Genomic DNA, 24,047 nt, shown 5'->3' on the forward strand with positions numbered 1-24,047 from the left:
ACTTGACTCAAATCCACCCCTGGACCACTCCAACCAACCCGGAACTTTTAAGTGATCTAATAATTCCTGAAAACTTTGTAAGGAGTTTCCTCCTGGTTTTCTGAGCGGCTCAGATGTTTCTCTAAGAAAAGTCGCTTCTGCAGACTGAGTTCGGTCCTTCTGGGGGGAAAGAAAGACAGTTGCAAATGTTTCTCGCACCGACTGCGGTGGTTCCTGCAGGACAGTTGTAGCCGTCGACTTGTCTTTTCAAACCAGGTAAGTTAGGTCAGGAGAAAAGCTCTGCAGCTGACTCTCACACTTTCACAAACGTGTCCTGTATCTTTTCACAAAACTTTGGCAGTAGTCATGTCAGTTTTCAAAAAGTACTAACAGGTCAAGTGCTGTTTTAACGTTTTATTTGCATTCACGCGTTTACTTCTCACTACAGTTAGCTGAAACACTTATACAGAAGCACAGGACTTAACTACCTTACAGCGCTCAGCTACACTTAAGTTACAATTATTTGTTTTAAACTACTTAAAAAAGAACTAAGGCCATGCTATATTTATATTTTTCTTCTTATAAATAGAACTTCAGAATCCACTAAATCTCAGCAGAAGCCCAAAGTGAGCCTGTATTACTCCAGTCTGTCTCTTGTATTAATCCTGCATTTGAGATATACTCTGTGTGTGTGTGAGTGTGAGTGTGTGAGTGTGTGTGGGGTACCCTGTCAGGTTAGGAATTTCAGGCAGCTGAGAGCTTCCCCCTTCACACACACACACACACACACACACACTTCCACAGAGGGGAGGGGGGTCTGTCAGTCCAGGGGGTCTGAGACACACTGGTGACTCTGCAGGCTCACAAAAGGTCTGGGCGTGCTGGTGGTTTTAAGCTCAGGCACTGACAGCTGCTGAACATGGTGGACATTTTAATCTTTACAACTCTGTGAAGTCTGGGTATTTAAAATCAGTCCTCCACTTGTGTCTATACGTTGTGGTTTGCAAATGTCTGTGAAAGATGGTATTCTGCCATGGAGGGGAAACAATGAGTTTACTGTACAATATGACAGCTAAACATTTTATGCCTAGATGTATTTTCCCTGTACTGTAACTTCCCATTACGGTAATGACATATTAACACAGTAAAAATTTGTCATGTCTTTTAATAATTGTCGACTATGTGTGTCCTGATAATAATCTATGATTTTCCTTCAGATAAAACCTAATAAGGCTGCAACTAACAATTGTTTCAATACATTATGAATCTGACTTGATATATCGCTAGGTCTATAAAATGTCAGAAAGGTTGCCTGTCCAAGGTGATGCCTTCAAAATACATTGCTTTGTCCAAACCTGGCACTAAACCCAAAGAAATTCCATTTACTGTCATGGGAAACTGAAAATGTGCGAATAGTGTAACCAGTACATTTTTGCTTAAAAATCTTTCGAATTAAACCCAATTGACACATTAACTGGAAATTAATGTAACTGATATATCAATAGATTTATAAAATGCATTAATCATTATAATGAGTGTTAGCTAACTGCAATCATTGCATTGACAATAGTGTACCAAAACCTTCACTTCTGTTTAGAAGCAGACAGACATGTACACAAAGTGCAGTTTCGGCTTCCACTTTAACTTAATTTAGGGGACATCACAGACAGGCATAGACAGGCACAGAAACTGACAGCCTCACTCACTTCAGTGGTTAACCTCTGCAGAGAATGAGAAGAAAACCTCCACTCTCTCTTCTGCTGGGTTAAGAAAGGGAAACATTGAACAGCTTCAACATTGATTACAACATTTTTCCATTTTTGGAATACTCTAACTGGTTTCTAGCTACAAGGAACATGTAACCAGTGAAATTATCTCAGAACAAGCTTTTGAATGTTTAATTTGTCTTCTCATTTCCACTTCTTTCACCAGGTTGTCAGACCAGCAAGTAATTCGATTTAGAATAGTATGTGGTACATCTGATAAGGCAGAATACAGGTTACAACACTGACAAAGCTCGTTTTGTTGGACAGTCGAGGAAACATGCTGCTTCTTCTTGTAGTGAAGTTAGAATGTCACCCACTGTTAGACGAGGCCTGAAGCATGTACGGACAGGCCATGAATGTAGGCAGGTGGTGCTTTGTGGTCGGCACAGGGTTAACTCAGAGCGCTGGAAGATTTCTGGACTTAAATTAATGTTTTAACTCTCTGTCCTGTCCCATCTGACTTCTACTTAAAAAATGTTCTTTTCATCAAGTGTAACTGGCTGCATTTGTTGCATTTCTCTATGAGCCCTTTTCCCTGTTGTATGATCCAGTTCACCACTGAGTGTGAGCTCACTAGAGTATCTCTGCTGTGGACACACTCGCCTACAGTAAGTGCAGCAGCAGAATATCAATAGAAAAGTGATTAATATTAATTGTACTGTGATAGGAGAAAAGGAATTATCTAGAATTTGGATCACAGTAATATCGTGAAAAATATTTGCATCATTTTCTTTTCCGTAAGACAATTTTCTTAAACTTGACTGTAAGTAAATTCAAGAGTGAACGGCCTTTTAATGGTTGTTTCTCAAGATGTTCGGATAGCCATACACAAAAACTTGCATTATTCAGTTAGAAACATCAGGATGTTTTCATTAAATATTTATGACTAAATAAACAAAGTTTTTAAATTGCCAGGCATCTCGAGAACTGTTGTTAATAACTGTAAGAGTCAGAGTGAAATACTTGGGCGTTTCTTATAGGTCATTCCCAATTGGTAGAAAAATACAACATCATAAGATGCAGCTGTTAATACCTACCTTTCCTTTGATTTTTTTTGTAGTGCAACCAAAGCAATAATTTGGGTTTCAACTAATAGACTCATGGACTCGCTTTCACATTCATCATTATACAGCTCAGACAAATACTCAGCTTCAAACCCACAGGCAATCTTTGTTGTTACAAAGGCATGACATGCCAGTACCCGGAGTTTGCCCTTGAATTTGCTGACTCATAAGCTGGCCTAGAACAACCCTACATTCCCCCAAATCTCTTTAAGATTAAGGCCGCTAGTTCTTGATGTTATTTGTTGAAGCTGACCTTTTGCACCAGTACCAGCGTCATGATGTTCATCCTTGCCGTCTAGTCCATGTAAATGATTCAAAAACAAACTTGGTGTTATTGTATTTGTGTGTTCTTGTTAAAATCAGCAGGTCTCCAGCCTGAGTGTCCTTTTCATTCTTGCTTTGAAGGCAGTCTTTATCAGTGGAGTTGCTGCCTCAGGGCAGAGCGAGATGGGAGGACAGTAAAGGCATGTGGTTGTTTTGACAGGAGAATTGCTTTGAGATTTGCCATAAACTGTGAGAGCCTTCCTTTTTAGTCTGGAGTGAGTTATGTGAACTATCCTCGAGATAATCACCCCGAACACAGGCAGGCACAAGCTCGATCTCTTTTCTCTCATCGTGAGCTTGTGAATGTACAGAAGAATTTCGATCCAACCGTATTGTTTCCATGTGCTGAAAGCAAGGGGGAGATGTGGAAGGACAAGAAAGGGGGAAGGGTTGGAGGCACAACAACAGCTTCTTCTGTATCCTCTGGGAATGCTGTCTGAAGGCTGAGGAGGAAGTTTGTAGGATGTGTGTGTGAGTTGGAAAGGGGAGACGAAAGAGTGAACGATCCTGCATGAACAGACAGTTTAAGCCCTCTCAGCTTTACTCAGTGCGCCATAAATACACAATGAAACAGGAACACGGTGATCTACAACTTCATGTTGAAAATGATAGTTGCGTTGACCGCCATGAGTCATTTATGAGACTACCGGACTCGTCAGTTCACCTTACAGAGACACTGCTCTCGGGTTGGTTAGCTTTTCACTTTATCATGTTTTAAAATCACCAAATTATTATTCAGTTTGACACAACAGCAAAGCCCACTAGAAGTGTCTCTGTTGTCAAAATGGAAGTCTGTGAACTGAACAGAAGAACTGATTGTTCAGTTGTTGAAGTCAAGACTAGGCCTGCATTGTTGTTTATTTATAAAATGATCGATATTCTGTTCATCACAAGTTTAGAGGTCAGATTTTTAGTCCAGCCACATAAATTTCAGTGTGTAATTCAATCTTGGGATTTAAAGTCTCCAAACGAGCTCAGTCGTAGTTTACCTACAGTTTCCACATAGTTATCTTTGTTGAAACAGGACAGAAATGTTGTGTTTATTTGGTTTGTTTACTGGTATTCATTGGTGAGGTCCCCATTAAAGAGTTTCCCCCAGGTTCCAGGTAGTAAAGGTCATGACAAATTGATTACGGAATAAACTGCGTGTAACATGATGAGACTTTATTGTGACACTTTCATCGCTTTCATTATCAGCAGCTGGAGCTTGGTGGAGTCAAGAGGTGCCAACATGCCACAACAGAAGGACATAGTGAAGATAGCTATCCAGATGCCTGGGGCCTACCCCCAGCTCATACAACTGGACCAGGTAATGCACACACACAATTTCAAATATACTCTGTTTTAAACTCCAAATTCTGGTAAAGGTTGATGAACTATGTAATTTGTTATTCTGGTTGGTAATACTTGAGAGTATCATCTTAGTATCGTATATATGTGGAGTCTCTGGTGTCTGCCTGTTCTCAGACTTCTCTAGCTGGCTGTTTGCTCTGACAGCGAACCACCATGGGAATTTCTTTCCCTTAGTTGCGTCTTTTCAGGCAGCACTTCCTCTCACGCTGGTACATTTGCTCATCTTGGTAAATCCAAAGACCACAACAGCAGCCATATCCCTAACCTGATTTTTAGATACATATCTTGCTGTGAGTTTAATTGGTAGTGATACCAGGGCAGGAATGTTAGCTCATAAGTTCTGTCGTTTGAGACCTTCCCGGTGGCCGGTCAGACAAAAATCTGCAGCGGCACTATGGGCCACAACTCACAAAAAATGTTTTACCCATCCACAACAGAATCCAACTTGTTTTATGTATATGTATCTTAAAACTACCTGGTTTATTGAAGAACATCAGTGTACTACTACACAAGAGCCCTATTCACTGTCATGTCACTTAGAAACTTGAATAGCAGCATGATGTAGATATAGTAGATATAGATTCTGAGAAGACGATGATGCCAAGAATCACGCAAGTGTTGTGTTCTGTCAAGGGTTTATTTTTGTGTGAACTAGTTATATATTTGTTTGCTGATCAAATGTGCTGCTGCTCAGTATAACCATAACTACTTTATTGGAGGTGCTTGATAGAGGTGCTTCACAATCTGGGAAGCGGCGAGTAAGTAACTGAGAGACAAAATTCAGGACAAGAAGACATCTCAACTCTGTGAACCAATCAGACCAAAAGGATGTCTCTGGCTCTATCACCCCCCCCCCCCCCCCCCCCCCCCCGCAGTAGCACTGACTGCAAGTTGGGTAATACATTTCCTTGGGAATACATTGTGTACTGATTCATGTGGCTGGTGACAGTGATTTTTTTGCAGACACTGACATTTTTGACATACACACTTTGAAATTCTAACATATCCAAACACATAGATATGCACTCACATCTGAAAAGGTTCAGGTATTTTATTGGAAAAAATGGAGGCATCAACCCAATTTTAAAAAATGCTTGGTAGAATTGTTTTTTTGGACCTTTTGCTTAATTCTGAGATGTTTCTTTGATTGGAACAACAATAGAGACCAAATGCGTCTGTGGTTGATGGTGAGATAACAGTTGTTACACTGGTACAACACAGGAAGATAATGTGTTGTTATAAAACCTTTTTGTTGACTGTGTAGTGTGTGTGCCTACAGATCTCCACTTCCTTACCAGTAGGGTTTAATGCAGCAGCTGCAGCACGTGATGTTAAAAATAGCCTTACAATGTCGCTGCCAATATAATAAACGTCTCTTTGACTGGTAGTTACATAAATGTGTCAGCTTTTCAACATTTTCTTTTCATTCACTCTCCCTGATGCTTTTTACTGACCAACCTATGGAGCTTTAAAGTGTTCAATATTGAATCGACAAATAGGTGTTTTATATTGTGTAATAAGTATAAATGAAACAACATTTTGTGAAATTGCTATTTAATAATAACTGACCAGAGTTTTATGGGAGTTATCTTTATTTCAAAAGGCCTTTTCCCAGGGTCAATTGTTATTTCATAATGTTACTATGTAATGTTAATGTTTTCATGACAGTGGCTTTGTCAAGGTGCCCTCTGCCACTTAATCTAGCAAGTTCTACAACTGCTACCAGAATGAGCCACTTAGGTTCTGTTAAAAACTAATATCAATGTGCACATGCCTAGCTGGCTGGCTAACTAGCTAGCTAGGTGGTGTTGTGAGCGTGGTTTATTACTCAGTATCAAAGTGAAAGACGGCAGCAGCTAACTTTAGCTGGTTAATTCAGTTACCTCTGTAGCTTTGTGTTTCTAAAGATGTTCCTCAGAGAAAGACGCACAGCTCTGTGAAGACCAAAAGGACATGTAGTCTTTCTCTGTGGTGGCTCTAGTCAACAGGAGCTAGGTAACACTGCTAACATGTAATAATCAGTTATCTAAGTTCACAAGCTGACCTAGCTAGTTGGCAGCCTTGTTAAGCTAAGGCTAAACGCTGTTTTTAACAACTTTTTCATAATTTCACAAATTGTTGGTTCATTTATATGACACTATTTATTTATTTATTTAATTGTGTCTTATAACATTGAACACTTTGGGGAGCCATACTCACCCACTGGTTTTGTTTCTTCAGCTTTTACAAAATGTGATTGTGGGGAAGTTTTCCATGCGTTTCCCAGAAACTTTGGGGGAAGTTGTACTTCTTTGCGCAATACACCACACATGAATAGTTGTTTTTTTCCCAGACAGCAAGGGTGTGTGTCTCTCAGTCACGGTCAGTCAGAAGGTTTGAACTGAGGGAATTGATTTAACAGGTCCTTACTAGACGGTCTAGTCATTTCAAGAGTTGGAAAATGCAGCCCAACTGGAATGAACACAGTTTCACACACTTTTTCAAGCCCTGAAGAATACCTCAAAAACTTCTCATTGGCCCAGCCGTCTCCGCTAAACATATCTGATTGGTTGACCTTCTTTGCTGCCACTAATAACAGAGCAGCCACTGGGTCTACCGCAGTACCCGAAGACATTTTGATTGGTTGACCGCTGGGATAACCACTAATGGCAGGATAGCTGAGAATCCAGACATGGAAGTAGTCTGGCTTGTATTTACGTACAAAGAGGGATCTGGGCACTGAGGGGTAACATTGTTCAGAAAGCGTTGGGGAGCGCTTGGATTTTTTCTTCTCAGCAAACAAGGTTTGCAGCCAGCAAGAATAGCTGTGGTACCACAATCCCATAAGAGCATGACATTACTGAAGCGTGTGTTCAGCTCCCTGACAGAGAAAATACTTTGATGGTAGAGTCTGCAAAGTCTTGTTTTTATGACCCACATGTATGCAGCAGGTGTGTGTTTTTTATGTTGTGTAAATGTGCTTGACTACATGCTGTTTTGTTGTGTCTCTGTGCAGAAAAAGCCTCTGTCTGCTGTAATAAAGGAGGTTTGTGATGGGTAAGTTGATGACAGTGGTTTATATTTGTGTTGCTGCCTCTATGTTCTGTGTCTGTGGTAATGTTTGACATCATTATCATTCAACTGTATTAACCGTGATAGTTAATGTCAGTTTGCATGTGCATGTGTAGCTGGAATCTCCCAGGTCCTGACAACTACGCTCTGCAGTATGCTGATGGAGTGCAGATGTATATCACTGAATCGGTGAGTCACCTCTATGTAGAAATCCATACAAATAATTATCTACAGTCCTGGTAAATGTCTGAGCACATCTCAAAAGCATTGAACAACAGACCTGAGTCCGCCCTTCAGATGTTTAAGAGCAGAATGTTTTAAATCTCTTTTTTAAGACGTAAAAGCGCAGCAATGAATCAGTGAATCACAAGTTTGTCAACACTTTGTGACCTCTTACTGCTTTTGTTAGTGTTTTCCTTAAAAGTACATGAAATTACTCACACCATTCATTGTCATTAATGCTGTTGAAAATGAGGGTGAGACAGGCTGGGAAAGCAAAGGATGGGGAGTGAGAAAGAAAAATAGAAAAGCAGCTGGAACTACACTCAGCCTCTTGGTGTCAAGTGACCTTTTGAAAAGGTTGCCACTGAAGACCCTCCCCCTCTTTGGGCTGAAGGCACGGCTGCAGAAGCTATTACAGTGCCATCAGATATATGCAGAGAAAAATGTATTGAAGTAAACTGAAGTGAGATCATCATAAGTAAAGTGCTGCTGTTTAGAGTGTGAAACACACAGCAGGCTTCTACTTTTAGCACCCTTATAGTTGATACAAGATAACTAACTTTGAAGTTAGTGAGTTTGTAGTTAAACGCAGATGTTTCAGTTTAAGAGCAGGTTCTTGATGAGTCTGAGGAACACTTGGCTTAATTGCATGCAGTGTAATAATGAGATTATTTCCTGCTTTCAACAGCAGTCTGATTTCAGAAATTGGGGCAAGGGGAATTGCTTCAGCTAGAAGCCCTATGTACATTACTTTTCTGTTGCATTTCTTTTTCCCTGCAGCGACGTTCATCAGCATTGTACCTGTTAAATAAGCCCTAGAAGTGAGGCTGGAGTAGGATAAATGCTTTATTAGAAGGAATGCAGTATCAGCAGGTTGAGTCGAGTTTTCTTTGGCCAGGAGGTGCAGAGCTTGTTATCTTCCTGTTGAGTCCTTTAGATTGTAACATAGAGTCAGCCATTTAATATGAATGTATTTATGCCATCAAGCCCTGCTATCTCTCAGTGAGTTTGCGTTCTATGTTTCTGTGTTTCTCTCTTCGCTGTGGTTAGTTAGTTATTTGTATACATGTGTGTTTTACTTCCTCTAACTTGTGGTCTAAGTGTCACTGTATATGTCAGTGTGTTTTAGTAATTTAAAAAATATATATTTAAATACTTTTTCATGTGTGTCTTTTTTATTCGTGTGTTGTAGAATCGTCTGGACATTAAGAACGGCTGCATTCTTCGTCTGACCAAGGCACCGGTGAGTCTGCACCAGTCAGGCTGTCTCTTTCACCTCCCTCTTCTCATATTCCTCCAGCCCTCTGTCACTGGCTCGTCACTCTTTCATTTACAGTCTGGACGCAGCAGGTTTACAGAATTAGCACTGACCTGTCACTGCCATTTCAAGTAGCTGCGTTTCAAAGAAGAGCAAGAATATGAATAAAAAAATAGTTGGGGTGTGTGTGAGCATATTTGTGTTTCTTTTTTCATGTGTTTCATTGATGCTGGTGAACGCAGGGCCGCTGTGCAGAAGACTTGTACAAGGGCATCCAGAGCTCGGACTCAGGCGTGCGCTGTGATTCACTGAAGGAACTGGCGAGTGTTTCCACAGACGTGACCTTTGCCCAGGAATTCATCAGCCGAGACGGACACATCTTATTGGTCAAGATAGTGGAGGACTCTAATGAGTTAGTACTCCATGTGCCTGTGCACATTTTCCTTTGCTGACTCCTGAGACCCTTGATAGTTTAAATATTTATGCTTTAAAACGGTAACTGCATTACTAAAAAGGATTTTGTATGTGTGTGTGTGAGAATGAATGTCTATTGCTTAAATATTTCTTTCTATGTGTGTCTGCATCATTCAGGAGTAATGTGATCATGACCCACACACTGACGGGCTTCATGGAACTGATGGATCATGGGATAGTTTCATGGGAGAACCTCTCATCTGACTTCATCAAGAAGGTGCTGTATTTGCTGCTCTCATCTTTTTTTCATCGGCTGTAGCTGCTCTCTCTCTTAATGTTCCCACCTTCTTTCTCTCCTCCACTTCCTTCTTTCTCTGCTTTCAGATTGCCAGCTTCGTCAATGCCAAGCCGACCGATGCGTCAATACAGCAGGTGTCCTTGGACATCCTGGAGAGCATGGTGCTGAGCAGCCACAGTCTCTTCCTGCAGGTCAAACAGGAAGTCACTCTGGAGAGGCTCATCGCTCACCTCCAGGTGTAAGTAACAGATTGAAAGGCTCTTAGAACGCTTGCTTTATAAATGAATATATATTTATTCAAATGTGCTTTGTGTAGCATATTACTTTTTTAGACTTTAATTAATGTGAAAAAATGAGACATACACATTACATTGACCGAATATCTGCTGGGTTGCTTCAAGAGCAAAACACTTAGCTACTCATATTAGTGGAAGAAATCAAAGACAGAAGGAAACTAGTGTGCATTCAGTAGTGCAGATCTCTGCCAGGCATGTCCTGCTGAAGGTACCAGACCTAAGTAAACTCCTTTCTCCACTCTGACCTCTTTCAGGACGAACCAGCAGATCCAGACCAAAGCCATGGCACTCCTAATGGCACTACTACAAACAGCCGGGGACTCGGACAGACAGGTGCTGCCTGTCTGCTTCTTACATTTAAACGCACTTTCCATCACTTCCTCTTCTCATAGCTATTCTAGCTTCTAAGCATGCAGACCTCTAGTTTGTGAATGTCTGTTACTTTCAGACAGTGGTGCGTACAGCTGTAAATCAGTATGCACTGTGCGTACTGTAACTTAGCTGATGTTTTTCATTTTCAGCCATCTTAACTATTTACTGTGGTGCATTCATGCACTGATGGGAAGCTTTTGTATCCCAAGGCTGAGAGTGGCATGCATGTGACTTGGGACTGTAGGAGGTTATTTAGACTACAACGTCATTACTGTACACGTGAGTCAAAATCCTGCAGGCGCCACTTTTTACAGACAGCTGGAGACGACCCATCTATCTCATTCTGTCTGGTCATCTCAGCTTTTCCGCAGACAATCGAGGCTTTCTCTCCCTCTGTTCTGTTCTGTTCCTGCTCCTCTCTCATTGTACGGAAACAGTTCCTTCATTCAGCCATCCATCTCCTTTCTCTCAGACTCTTTGTTACTCTCACACACACGCTTCCTCATTTTTACAGTAGGTCAACAAATCCACCCTTCTTATCAGCATATTAGTCCTGAAGAAAACGAGGTTGGGTTAGAGATGCATGTACCAGCAAGTGATGACTTCCTTACAGAGGTCAAAGTCCTATAACTAACCATCGTCCCGCCCACTAATCAGTTACTGACGTTATATCGCCACCCCATGTTAGAAACATGTCATTGCACCCTAGTGACACATCTCCCTAATGCTCACTTTGTTCTCTTGTTCCTTGTCTTCTGTTTGTTTTCAGGAAATGTTTGCGTTCCTGAAAAAGAAGAATCTCCGTCAGTACATTTATAAAGTAAATTATCTCCTTTACATTCAAATTTCACACAGTTTTCTGTGATAATATGATGAAAGGAATGTAAATAAAGCAACACTCTAGGCTATTAAAGAGGATTGTTCATTTGTTGCAGAACATCATCCATAGTTCTGGTTCAGTCCAGGACGAGATGGCCCACTACCTCTATGTCCTACAGTCAGTTACTTTGAATCACCTGGAGCCTCGCATGAGGACGCCTCTGGACTGTTACAGCCAGGTAAGCTCTCACATGACGAGTCTAACTCGGAGTGAAAACATCTGCTGCTGATGATCAGCCTTCTAACTTGCTGTTAACACCCACACACAATTTTTTTTATCTGCTTCTTTGCCTCATCTCTCCAGGAGCAGAGAGACATCCTTCATAATTTGCGGCAGGCAGCGTTTGAGATGGAAAGCGAGAACAGTCTGAGCCACGAGAGGCGACGCTCGCTCTGCGCCAAAGAGTTCAAGAAGCTAGGCTTCTCTGTAAGTGACTGCTGGCCAGAGTTCTTCCACAATGTTTCTGTTCAGGAACATCGTTCTTATCGATACCACTAGTTTTCATCTTCATATTACTGTGATTAATATCGTCTTTGATCATTTCCTTTCAGAACAACAGTAACCCCGGTCAGGACTTGGTGCGAACGCCTCCTGGTCTTCTTGCTTTGGACACCATGTTTTATTTTGCCTCAAGCTATCCTGATGCCTACAGCAGGGTAAGCGTGATTTATCTGCTGTAATTCAACAACTTGAAGAGTTTGTCATTTACAACTATATTTATGGCACAAGAAAATGTTTCTCAAAACATTTTGTGAACATCTTAGCTAGCATCATGACGTCCTTGAGCAGTAAGTCATTAATCTGAGCTGTGCCTTATTTGAAATAACCGTGAAAGATGCATACAACCTTATCACAGTTATTATATTGTTGCTCAAACATGTTTCAGTTGTCTTAACATTTGTACTTCTTTTCATGCATTAACTGTTGTAAAGTTGCATATTGTCATGTGCTTTTTGTCTGTGTGAGCTCTATGTCACTTTGTGACCAACTCAAATTAAATTTTTTATGGTTACAATACACTGTTAAAATGTTTCCCTCTCCCAGTTTGTCCTGGAGAACAGTAGCAGGGAAGACAAACATGAGTGTCCATTTGCCAGGAGCAGCATCCAGCTCACACTCATCCTGTGCGAAATCCTTCGTATCGGAGAGCCCCGTAAGTTGACCTCCAACCTATTAGTGCCGTAACTTTGTCGGTGACTTCTAGTCAAACCAATGATAAAACTAATAATCTTGCATTGTTTTGCTTTTGTCCTCCATCTTCTCCATCCTTTCCTCTGTTAACAGCCTCAGAGACAAGATCTGACTACCACCCCATCTTCTTCAGTCAAGATCGCCTGATGGAGGAGCTTTTCTGTGTCTGCATTCAGCTGCTCAACAAGACCTGGAAGGAGATGAGAGCCACACAGGAGGACTTTGACAAGGTACAATAGCAAAGCATAATGATGCGTGGCTGTCTTCATAGGCCTAGCAAGAACTATTGTGCCATGCTGGAGGATTTTGACGAGGCAGGCTAGCTTCAAAATCATCCAGCCATGGACGCGGGAAGTAAAACTTATGACTTGATCCTTTTTTTTACCTGATTTATTATTATTTATTATTAGTATTTTTGGTAGGAAAGAGGTTTGACTTACTTTTTTTATCTGTTGTTTATCATTAATATGTAATAGGTGATAATACGGAAACAACCTAATTTCCAATCCTGATGAAGGCATGTTAAAAACAGCAAGTGCCCCACTTAATCAATGTAACCAAAGATATCAGGACCCATTATCAGACAGACCCAGAGAGTTCAAACTCTGTAAGTTATAATTCTATCACTGAAGTGTATTACTACACTGCAGACTTGAGTATCTGTTAACCGCTGTCACTCTGTTAACAGCAAACAGAGTGACAGCTGTCTCTTCTAATGAGCTGGTCCATTGCTGGGTGAAAGTGGGCATTAGTAGATCCGCTCGTCTCCTCTCTGCTCGTGAAATGTGCACGCCCAGGTCCTGTCTCACTCCCTCTTCCTCTCCTTTTTTCTCGTTTTTAATGTTTTCAGTTCCTGTGGCTTTGAAATGAATGCAAAAAACATTCATGTCACACACCCCGGCCAGGCGTTTCCCCCTCTTCACAGTCTTTGTGCTTAGCTAATCATCTCATGAAACTCTCAGTACAAAAGAAAATAAGCATATTTCCCAAACTAACAAAAGTATTTCTTGAAGGATTCCAAGTAATTGTAAGGTATTACAACACAGATTAAAATACCATAACCCCTATATATTTATAATAAAAACTGTATTAATATTTACTGTTTATGTTGACTGTTTTATTAATGTCTGCCCACAAAGATGGGAACAGTTCTTGCCTTGCTAAGGGATATTTTTATGCTCTACAGTCTCCACAGGCGCTGCACCAACAAATATCAGTTGAATCTGTCTGTCATTTTGTGTGTGTAAAAAGATGACACAGTGTATTTCAGGTCCCATCATGACCAGAGCAGGCCTGTTTACTGCAAATCTTGCTAACAAATCCTGTGACATGTCAGCTCTGCACTTCCCGTGGAGTACTTTTTTGTGGTACTCTGCCATTTGTTGGGACAGGCCCAACTACAAAATCCATTTCCATAAATGGTGACATAATGTTGAAATAGTTTCATTGCATGGTCACTGTATTGCTTTTCAAATGAACGATCATGAATTGTGTATAAAACTGAGCCACAGCAGCTCTGGGTGAAATTTCTCTCATCGTACGTGCATCTTTGCAGGCGTTGCATCATTTAACTTATGTTAATGAACTATGAATGTCTTCAAACTAATTAAAATTTAACAAAAGCTCCACCAGACACACAGAGTTGAGCTAAAATTAGAGCCTTTTCAAGGAGTTTTTTATGGTGTATTTGTGTAAGTTTCTACTTTTGTGACGTAGAGCTTCATTCTTATGCTAAGAGTCTGCGACCTGCCCCAACAGACAGTGTTGACCCTGCATTTATGAACATGCAGTGACTTTACAACCACAATGTAAAATTTGCACTATGGTTATATGTTGAGCCAAGCATTCAGCAGGGTCTAGTCTGGGAGAAATATTGAGAATATAGCCGTCCTGAAAAGGAGACACACAGAACTGTCGGTCATCAACAAAGTGCTCTCCTGATAGCCATGAAACTCAGCGACCTTTTTGACCTTTTAGGAGCGGGCCAGTGTCCTGAGCGCCAGGCCAGCAGACCGGCCTTTTGTTTTTCCCCATGGCCCCCTACCCAGGGTGCTTTGGGGCAAGGACAAAGGGGCATTAGGGTGGACAAAGAGAAGCGTGGTGGGCGGCAGAAACAGAGGGAGAAGGAAATGAGGAAAACAAAGCGCCCAGGGCATGAGCTGTAATTACACAACAACAGAGGGAACATAAAACCTCTGGAAACAATGCGAGTGGGAGAGAATGAGAGGGTTGAAGGGAACGGAGTGGAAGAGAAACCAAAGAAAAATATGGGAAATGCGATATCACAATTCTAGGTTTTGTTGTTTAGGGAATGAATTGGAAGTATTTGTATTTTTATTTGTACATGATTGTGCTCCACACACACACACACACACACACACACACACACACACACACACACACACACTCCATCCCGTGACATGTATTTGCGTAGCTTTATACACCCCCTGTATTAATGGTCATCCTCTGCAAACACAAATGCACACACAGACGCACACATTTGGCATGTGTGCACATGCTGCAGGGTTTTAGGGAACAGAGACCAGTCATCGCTGCTATTGGCCAGGTCAGCTAAATGACAGAGGGGCTGGAGGAGGTAGGAGGGGAGGGGTGGGGGCATGTGTGTGAGAGTATCAGGGTGTCTGTTTACAAAACACCCACAGCCGTGAACCTCTCCTGTCATGTAGGTGATCTCTATCTCTCTCCCTCCCTTTCACCACTTCTCATCCTCGTCACTTTTCTTTGATTGTTAACGACGGTTGGAATTCGAAGTTGGGATTGACATATTTATCAAAATAGTCCGCCCTGAAGGAAAAAAAAAATGGAGGTAAGGTTGTTGTTTGTTTGTTTTTTTCCAGCAATATCTTTATTGATTTAACATAGCACATACAGTAATATATGTATAGCAATTAAGGTTGTTTTGAGCATTGTTTCTTGGTTTGAAGTGTGCGCTAAGTGGTTTATTGTTGATTAGTTGCTGATTAGGTAATTGTTCCAGGTGTGTGCGTGTGTGTGCGTGCGTGCGTGTGTGTGTGTGTGTGTGTGTGTGTGTGTGTGTGATGACATAACAGTGTGAAGTGTCTGAGGCTCGTGTCATGTGAAAGCTGCTGGACAGTGAGGTTATTTTGGCTCAGGGGGCTTGAGCAGGGCGGGAGTGTGTCAAACTCTAGTGGCTTGTTTTGTGTCCCTGCGTGTTCACACAATCTAGAATGACAGTCTGGATGTCGCCGTCTGCACTTCCACCACTGCCAGATGGATAGACTCTGCTATTCTCTGTAGACGTAAACAGTTCTGTCACATTAAAAAAGGTTGTTGTCGGATAGTAACAAGCGCGATCAGGTTGTCATGGGATTGAGATTTCTGCTTTTGATTTCATGTATGTGAATTGCTTGTTAGCAGATACTTTGTTTTAGCAAACAGTTACTTGTATAACAGCACACAGCCGTGTGGACAGAGCTGCACTGAATGGGTCAAATTACACTTTACCCACTGATTGTTCACAATCAGTCAAACTGGGTGTGAACAGGAATGATGTAGGTCAGCAGAGTGTGGGTCAGAGAATCGAGGGCAGGACATGAAGTGCTGGAGCTGGCTTGGTCTTGTAGCACTATAGATTTTTGTATAGATTTTCCAGTATTTACAAATGAGGCGCGAATACTACAGGGAGCTATAGATTTTACACGCGTGCAAGTTTGACCCACTGCCCTGTGCTCCTGTTTCAGGGTAGCAGGGGCTCACCCTCTGTCCCTCTGTGTGAGCTTCACTTGAACAAGTCATGTAGAACACACACACACACACACACAATGCTGAGTCAGTGCTACAGCAGTTCAATCTGGAGGGACTTATTTGTTTTTATATTAAATGTATGTTCAACATTTTCACCCCTGGTTTTGCCAAAGTATAATGAACCTCATAACTGTTAAAGAACCTCCCACTTTGTTTGATGGTGCTGGCAGATGTGTTGATAATGAACACACTGATCAATGGCCGCCCCCTGTGTGGGTCAGAGAGGAGGGGATGTAGGTATCGGCTTATGCGATTGGACATTGTGAACCTGGAGGGAGTTTACTTCTTAACTTTACATTACATTTACTCATTTGGCAGACGCCTTTATCCAAAGCGACTTACATTTGAGGAACAACATACAATCATTAACAGAGGATAAAATACAGCACGACATCTACAATTGACAATACATATTAATAAAAGCAGCAATAAATACTAGTAAGCAGTAATGGCCAATATCACATCAATGGGGTAAATACCTAAGGAAAGAAGTTAACAAAAAGTGCAATCAATACAAGATAATTGTAGGGGATAGAAGAAGAAGAGCACAGGAAGTGCATGTTAGAGGTTAGGAGTTAGAGGTGTTATAAGAGGAAGTTTTCTCGGAAGAGATGAGTTTTCAAGAGCTTCTTGAAGTTAGAGAGGGACGCCCCTGCTCTGATGGCGTGTGGTAGCTCGTTACACCATCGTGGTGTCACAGATGAGAACAGCTGAGACTTGGATTGCTTTGTGTGAAGGGATGGCAGAGCCAGGCGGCGTTCGTTGGAGGAGCGTAGTGGCCGAGAAGGATCGTAAACTTGTATTATGGAGTTTAGGTAGATGGGTGCAGACACAGTAGTTACTCTGTAACTTTAAAGTGATAATAGAAGTAGGCGGGAAAATCTATGGATGGTTTGGGGGCAAGGGGTGTGGCTTAGAAGGATTAATGAATGAAAGAGTGGAGGGGAGGAAGTGAAGTATTCTTCCTGATTGAACAGTCGACTAGCTGCACTTATTATCTATCATTCCATGGACAAGTTCCAAGTTCTGCCCTACTAAAGTAAATGGAAGAATAAGTCGTCATGTGGGTTTTAAAGGTCAGCGGTAATGTTTAGGGGCTTTTATATTGTCAATCGAAAGGGTACTTGTGTACTTAAAGGTATACCACATATTTCCTGTATTTTTGTAATTTTGTTGGTGGGAGCTGAATTCCTGATCTGTCCTTGGTCACAGCTTGCTGTATGCTAGTGTGAACAAATCAGAGTTAACAGGCTTCTGATTTGCTGCCTGTAGCATGGCTCTACACAGAGCGGAAGTTAGCGTAAACTTCTGCAAATCTGAGCATGGAAGTTCATTCTTGGCCATAGAAACCACATGTGTGAAAACCAAAAATGTGAAACCAAAACACCTGTGAATGCTGATGATCGGGTCTCATGTTTTAAAGCTCCGAAATATCTAGTAGGCAGAGCTTTGAGTTTGAGTATTGTGCAGACTTGTCTGTGTTTTTCTCTGTTTCATTGATAAATTAAACTTTGATAGCACAAGAAAGCCACCCACAAAGAAAAGTACAAGACAGTAAAATTTTTGAAATAAGAGAAGAAGAAATTGAGAAATGATGGCCCTTCATACCCTCATCATCTGACTTTATACATTTACGCTTCTTTTTGCTGTATCTTACCACTAAAGGGGAAGTGTTAGTGGGGGTGAGCTGCTTGGGACACAGCCCAAATATGAAGAAGTCAGAAAAACTAAACTTAACATTGCTCATCCCTTCCAGCTAACACAGGAAGCAGTAGACCATTCCAGCTTATGTGGAACTGTACAGTATGTAACCTCACTCTGTCTCCATGTCTCCATCCCCAGGTGATGCAGGTGGTAAGGGAGCAGATCACCAGGACACTGTCCAGTAAGCCGACCTCCTTGGAGCTCTTCAAGAATAAAGTTAATGCTCTCAACTACAGCGAGATCCTCAAACTGCGGCAGACAGAGCGGCTTCACCAAGAAGAGACTCTTGCTCCACCCGTACTGTGAGTAGTAGGATATTTGATGATACCAGTCTTTGGTGCACCTTCTTGTCGCCTTGTTTGATTCCTTTGTTTCAGAAGATGCCCCGTTCACCGGCTGAAGACATAAAGTCTCATACCGAATCTTTAAAAATCAATGTTCAAATCAGTTTTGTAACTAATTGTTTTGCTGTTGAAACAATTCAAATTATGTTGAAAGCAAATACCAGCTGAACTGAGTAGTTAGGAAAAGTGAGTACACCCCTCACAAAAATATTTTATTATATCTTTTCTTGTGGCAACATTGAAAAAATGACACTTTGCTACAATGTAAAGTAGTGAGTGTACAGCTTTTAAATTTGCTGTCCCCTCAAAATAATACATCACACAGCCCTTAATGTCTAAACCACTGACAACAAAAGTGAGTACACCCCTAAGTGAAAAAGTCCAAATTGGACCCAATTAGCCATTTTCCCTCCCTGGTATCATGTGACTCGTTAGTGTTACAAGGTCTCAGGTCCCTCATACTGGTCACTGGAAGTTCAACATGGCACCTCATGGCAAAGAACTCTCTGAGGATCTGAAAAAAATAATGGTGTCTCGCCTCCCCTCGCAGACTGGGCTGCAGGGCAGTATTCCAACATGATAATGACCCCAAACACACCTCCAAGACGACCACTGCCTTGCTGAAGAAGCTGAGGGTAAAGGTGATGGATTGGCCAAGCAAGTCTCCAGACCTAAACCCTATTGAGCATCTGTGGGGCATCCTCAAACAGAAGGTAGAGGAGCGCAAGGTCTGTGGAAGAGTGGAAGAGGACTCCAGTGACAACGTGTGAAGCTCTGGTGAACTCCATGCCTAAGAGGGTTAAGGCAGTGCTGGAAAATAATGGTGGCCACACAAAATATTGACACCCATTTTGGACATGTTCACTTAGGGGTGTACTCACTTTTGTTGCCAGCGGTTTAGAGTGTGTTTAGAGTGTGTGATGTGTCATTTTGAGGGGACAGCAAATTTACACTGTTATACAAGCTGTACACTCACTACTTTACATTGAAGCCAAGTGTCATTTCTTCAGTCTTGTCACATGAAAAGAAATAATCATATATTTACTAAAATATATAAAAATTGTGAGATACTGCCTGTGGATGGTTTTGCTAATTTCAGTTTCTTGTAGCAGCTATATACGGCTCTCCATTGTGCTAGATAAAATTTATGTTTGTTTTTTTATGTATAAAAAGTAAAGCAATGCATTGTCTGTAGTGGGGATGTTGTTTTTAGCTCCCTCCATCCTATGTTAGCTCTCCTAGCAAAATGTTTGGGTCTACCGGTGCACTGCAGACACATTGCACAGTAGTAGTAGTTGAATTTGAATTGATACCAGATCCAACTATTTGAGTCAGTATCTGGCCAATATCCCATATCAGTATCGGATGAGTGCCATCCCTAGTCTGTAGCACAACCTGATCAGCTGCTCTATTGATGACTCAAGATAGTTTCCATCCCTGTGGAACCAGCTGACAGGTCAGCAGCCATAGTGTGTTTGTCACTAAACAGTGAATGCTGTGATATTCAGGGGTCGTCCATGCATCTTGGGTTTATTGTTGGTAAAGGTGTGCTGTCTGCGTTGTGAATCCCCGTTTGGTGGCAATAGCGCAGTAGAAAATAATTGCTACAGACCCGTATAAACTCAGTCATTTAGCTGATGCTTTAATCCAAAGAGACTTATAATTGCTATATATGACAAAGTATTATTATTATTAATATATTATGGTTTCCCATCAAATTAATGAGGGAAAAATTATTATTGTCCCGTCAATGGTGATGCGTTTATTTAGACTTTAATGTCTTGTGTCAGTTGTTCTTTGTCTTTGGTTTAGTTGTGAATTTGCAACCATGTCTGCAAACTGGAGCTCCTTTGCAACAAAGGGGATGCCAAGACCATGTGACGAAGCATTTTGAAGCATTCAGTTGAGTGTGTGTGTGTTTTTCTTTCCAGTGAGCTTAAAGAGCGCCTGAAGCCAGAGCTGCTTGAGTTGATCCGCCAGCAGAGACTCAACAGACTGTGTCAAGGAACAATGTTCAAGAAGATTAGCAGCCGACGCAGACAGGGTGAGAGGGCACGCACACATCCTTCAAAAAACACAGTAACACAGCTGTTCGGCTAACCTCTGATTGTCTGTTTTTATCAGATAAACTTTGGTACTGCCGCTTGTCGCCAAATCACAAAATGCTTCACTTCGGTGATGTGGAGGAAGACACGGAGAATCCACCAATTGAAACACTGCAAGAGAAGAGTGGGTTGAAGTTGGGCTGGGGCAGACGTATTCTGTATTTAAATGACATGACAAAAAATGTATAATGAAAATTAGTTGGAGTTTTTATTTTATTTGTATTAAATTAACTTGATCTTCTTTGTTCATTACTCTTTTTCTCTCTCCATTCTCTCCACTCTCCTTCAGTTCCAGTAGCAGATATTAAAGGCTTGCTGACGGGAAAAGACTGTCCTCACATGAAGGAGAACAAAGGCAAACAGAACAAGGTCAGCAGCGTTCCTTAGGCCTTTTTCATTTATAAGTTTGTTCCTCCCACTAGAGATGTAAGCAGAGGAGGAGAGAGGAGTCGAGGCAACAGGCGTTTAACGAAATTTGACATCCCTGTTTCAGAGCCGTCATTTTAAAGCAGCGTCAGTTAAATATGATGTGTAGCACAGCTACAGCACATCATCAGTCCATTGTTTTGATCCAGCCTGCCGCTATGATCTGTCAGATGATCAGACCAGCGGTCGGTACCAATACATAAAGGCTACAGATCACATCTTCGAAATCCAGAGACATGTCTGTTAACATAATGACATGTCACATTTTACAGTATCATGCACTACAAAGAGGGGGTCGGTTTACCAAAGCCCTCAGCTTGATGAGGGTGAACGTTTCATCATCCGTGCAGGAAATAGTACAGTAATGTTGATCTCAAACGTAGCCTACGGGCCCAAATGCAACTGTCATCACATGATTATACAGTGCAGATTAAATAATGTAAACTGCTGTCATATGTCAACATGAAATACAGCAAATTAGTGCTGAATGCAGAAGATTCTGTTATAATAATTTGACATTAGCAGCTGTTCGTCAGGTCATTATAGCAGTTGAATTGGTGTGATGCGCGGATCGGAATCTGAATCAGCATGTATGCATAAATTATCCATCGTCACTTAACCCAAAGTCATTATTTTCTCTCATTAAATGAACATGAAATTTCACTTCTAGCAGTCCCTGTGATTTCTTTATCGTGTTGGACTGATGCATGACAGTTTTCTGTAAAGGTTTACTTTAATGATTAGAGGCTGCTGTCAGTCATTTTAAACATAATGTCACAGCAAATATGGTGGGAGATTTAAGCAGCAAATGTAAAAAAAAAAAATAATAATTGTTATACACTTGACAGAACAGACAGAGGAAACTCTTCAGGAGAAACAGAATTCAAAGTTTAACTGAAATCCATGTTTAGACGCTCTAGTGGAGCTCAGGATTGATCAGGAGGATGGCTGCTTTATTCCAAACTGTTTTACTGTATGAACCTGGACTGTGTGTGAGTACTTTTGGATGTGTAGAAGAACACAGAGCATTCCTTAACATTTGATCTTGACTGTTGGCTCGTTGAGAGATTTTAATGATCACTTATATTATGCTGCTTTGCCTCGTGAGTCAATGCACACAGCATCTCTCTGAATGGGGAGACGCTACACCTTGTTTCACCTGCCCGCAATTAAATCACAATGTTCATATTTATGCCCTGGCCCGCATATCCCCCGTATCCTAAACCATATATTAAAAAATAAAAAAAGGCGGAGGTGAAATGTCATTAAGGAATGCGGTTAGAACAGCGTCTTACGAGGCACTACACAAACAGTGAAGGGCAGAATATTGGATTGCGCATTCGCTCATAGCTCCTCCAGCATGCGTCCTCTCTCTCTCCTCGAGATGCATTATAGGAGATCCATTTCCAGGTCACAGACGGGAGGAGTCACAAAATAGAGGATGAGAAAAGGCCCTTGTCTTTTCAGATTAAGCTCACGAACATGCCACATCTCACTGTGTTTTCTATATGTGCTTCAGGAGGTGCTGGACCTGGCATTTACCATCACATATGACGTAGAAGAGTACAGCCTGAACTTCATCGCCCCCTCCAGAACTGATGTGAGTGTTGCTCTGATCTTACTCGTCTTCCCCAGATTCCCAGAACATGTTCCTGTTCATCAGTTTCTTCTCCTCTGTGTGCATTATAATGTACAGTGAGAATATCACCAGTATACTCACCAGCTTCCTCTCTGTCAGTTCTGCCTGTGGACAGATGGACTAAGCGTTCTCCTCGGCCGGGAGATGAGTAGTGAATCAATGCGCGCTGAGCTGGAGATCCTCCTCTCTATGGAAATTAAACTCCGCCTCCTGGACCTTGAGAACGTTACCATCCCCGATAGTGCGCCAGCTGTCCCCAAACCACCAAGCAACTACAACTTCTGCTACGACTTCAGCCAGACTGAGCAGTAGTGTGTGTGCGCGTGCGTGCGTGTGTGTGTGTGTGTGTGCATTCACTGGAGTGCAACTACGACGTGTCAATGTGTAAATATATACTGTATGTGTGTGTATCTGAAATAAGAGGTGTGTGTGAGTGTATGGTGAGACCTGACCTGTGCATCCTTGCACTTATTCCTATAACACAGATTTATAACCTCGACATTAGATTCTTCTTCTGGGGCATGTTGTTGAGCAGGACAAAACCTGTGGAAAGAAACCTTGTCTTTAAACTACAATAGGGGGGTTGTGAACTGATATCAAATGGTTATTGACTGCACTAAATGCTGCACATTATCACTCCATAAATTGGGAGAGAAATGTTTTCAGTTCGTAGCTCTATTCATGATTCCTCGTCAGCTGTCAACTGCCAAAACAGCTCCAAAAACAACAGAAACTCAGAAAAATTTGATTCTTTTTACATAATACAGCCACACAAGTAATGGTACTTTTATTTTGTTTTGTAATCATTTTATATTTCTAAATATATCCAAAACTGTGTGATGCATGAAATATTGCGAGAGGTGGTTTATTACTGGTTGAGGCTGCAGATTGTTTTGATGCTTTGTCTTAAATCTTTTGCTCATTCTTGTATTTGCTTTTCTTATTTTGTTTTTCCAACATATGAAAGACAAATACAGTAGATTTTTAATGTTGGACAATATTTGCAAATATACCTAAAAGGTACTCGCCTTTGTATGGTTCCCAGTGGCTCAGTATGATTACTGTGGAGCAGAAATGCCCTGAAAGCTCTGTATTTTTATTTTTTTTTATTTTTAAAAGTGATTCGTTTTGCATTAGGTACCAAGCTGACTTTTTTTTTAACAGTAAGCAAGTGTACTTTTGCCATCATAAACAGTTATGACAATGAAAAATGGTTTTATATCAAATCTTTGATGCAGTCAGTAATCAAATCCTGAATGAATTTTAAAACTGATCAATTTCTTACAAGGAATTTATTGTACCAGGATGTGCTACGAGCACTCAGTGGTGTCACCCGAAGCATCTACTCGAGAACTGACACAGGTCTACATTATATCACAGTGTGTTTGAGTGTTTTCTGGGAATTGTGTAAAATCTTTAGAGCACAGTCACAAAAGTCCACTGCAGTGCATTCCTGACACACAGCCCTCTGTGATCTCTATCGCTTTGAATCATGTGCTTTGGGTGAATTCACATGAATAAATAGTTGATTTATACTGAGGAAAAAAAACAAACATGCGTGTGTTTTGCTCATAG

The 24,047-nt window shown here is 41.3% G+C and overlaps 1 protein-coding gene across 2 annotated transcripts; it reads left to right on the forward strand.

Moving 5' to 3' along the window:
• elmo3 (engulfment and cell motility 3) lies at positions 1–24,021 on the forward strand. 2 transcript variants are annotated; one of them, XM_038705403.1, is made up of 21 exons: positions 1–255; positions 4,331–4,442; positions 7,482–7,522; positions 7,654–7,726; positions 8,952–9,002; positions 9,260–9,429; positions 9,609–9,708; positions 9,816–9,967; positions 10,280–10,358; positions 11,167–11,217; positions 11,333–11,455; positions 11,581–11,703; positions 11,829–11,933; positions 12,322–12,430; positions 12,562–12,698; positions 18,097–18,260; positions 20,234–20,346; positions 20,427–20,531; positions 20,697–20,776; positions 22,353–22,433; positions 22,572–24,021. In XM_038705403.1, the coding sequence occupies exons 2-21, from the start codon at positions 4,365–4,367 to the stop codon at positions 22,782–22,784; spliced, it is 2,148 nt and encodes a 715-aa protein (XP_038561331.1). In that variant the 5' UTR covers positions 1–255; positions 4,331–4,364; the 3' UTR covers positions 22,785–24,021. The 2 variants fall into 2 exon arrangements, with proteins under 2 accessions (XP_038561331.1, XP_038561332.1); XM_038705404.1 differs by having other exon boundaries at positions 4,334–4,442.
• Positions 24,022–24,047: the final 26 nt, after the last annotated feature.

Source organism: Micropterus salmoides, unplaced genomic scaffold, assembly GCF_014851395.1.
Source record: "Micropterus salmoides isolate LMB-PRFRI ecotype aquatic unplaced genomic scaffold, ASM1485139v1 Ms_hic_scaffold_8, whole genome shotgun sequence".
NCBI classification, from domain to species: domain Eukaryota; kingdom Metazoa; phylum Chordata; class Actinopteri; order Centrarchiformes; family Centrarchidae; genus Micropterus; species Micropterus salmoides.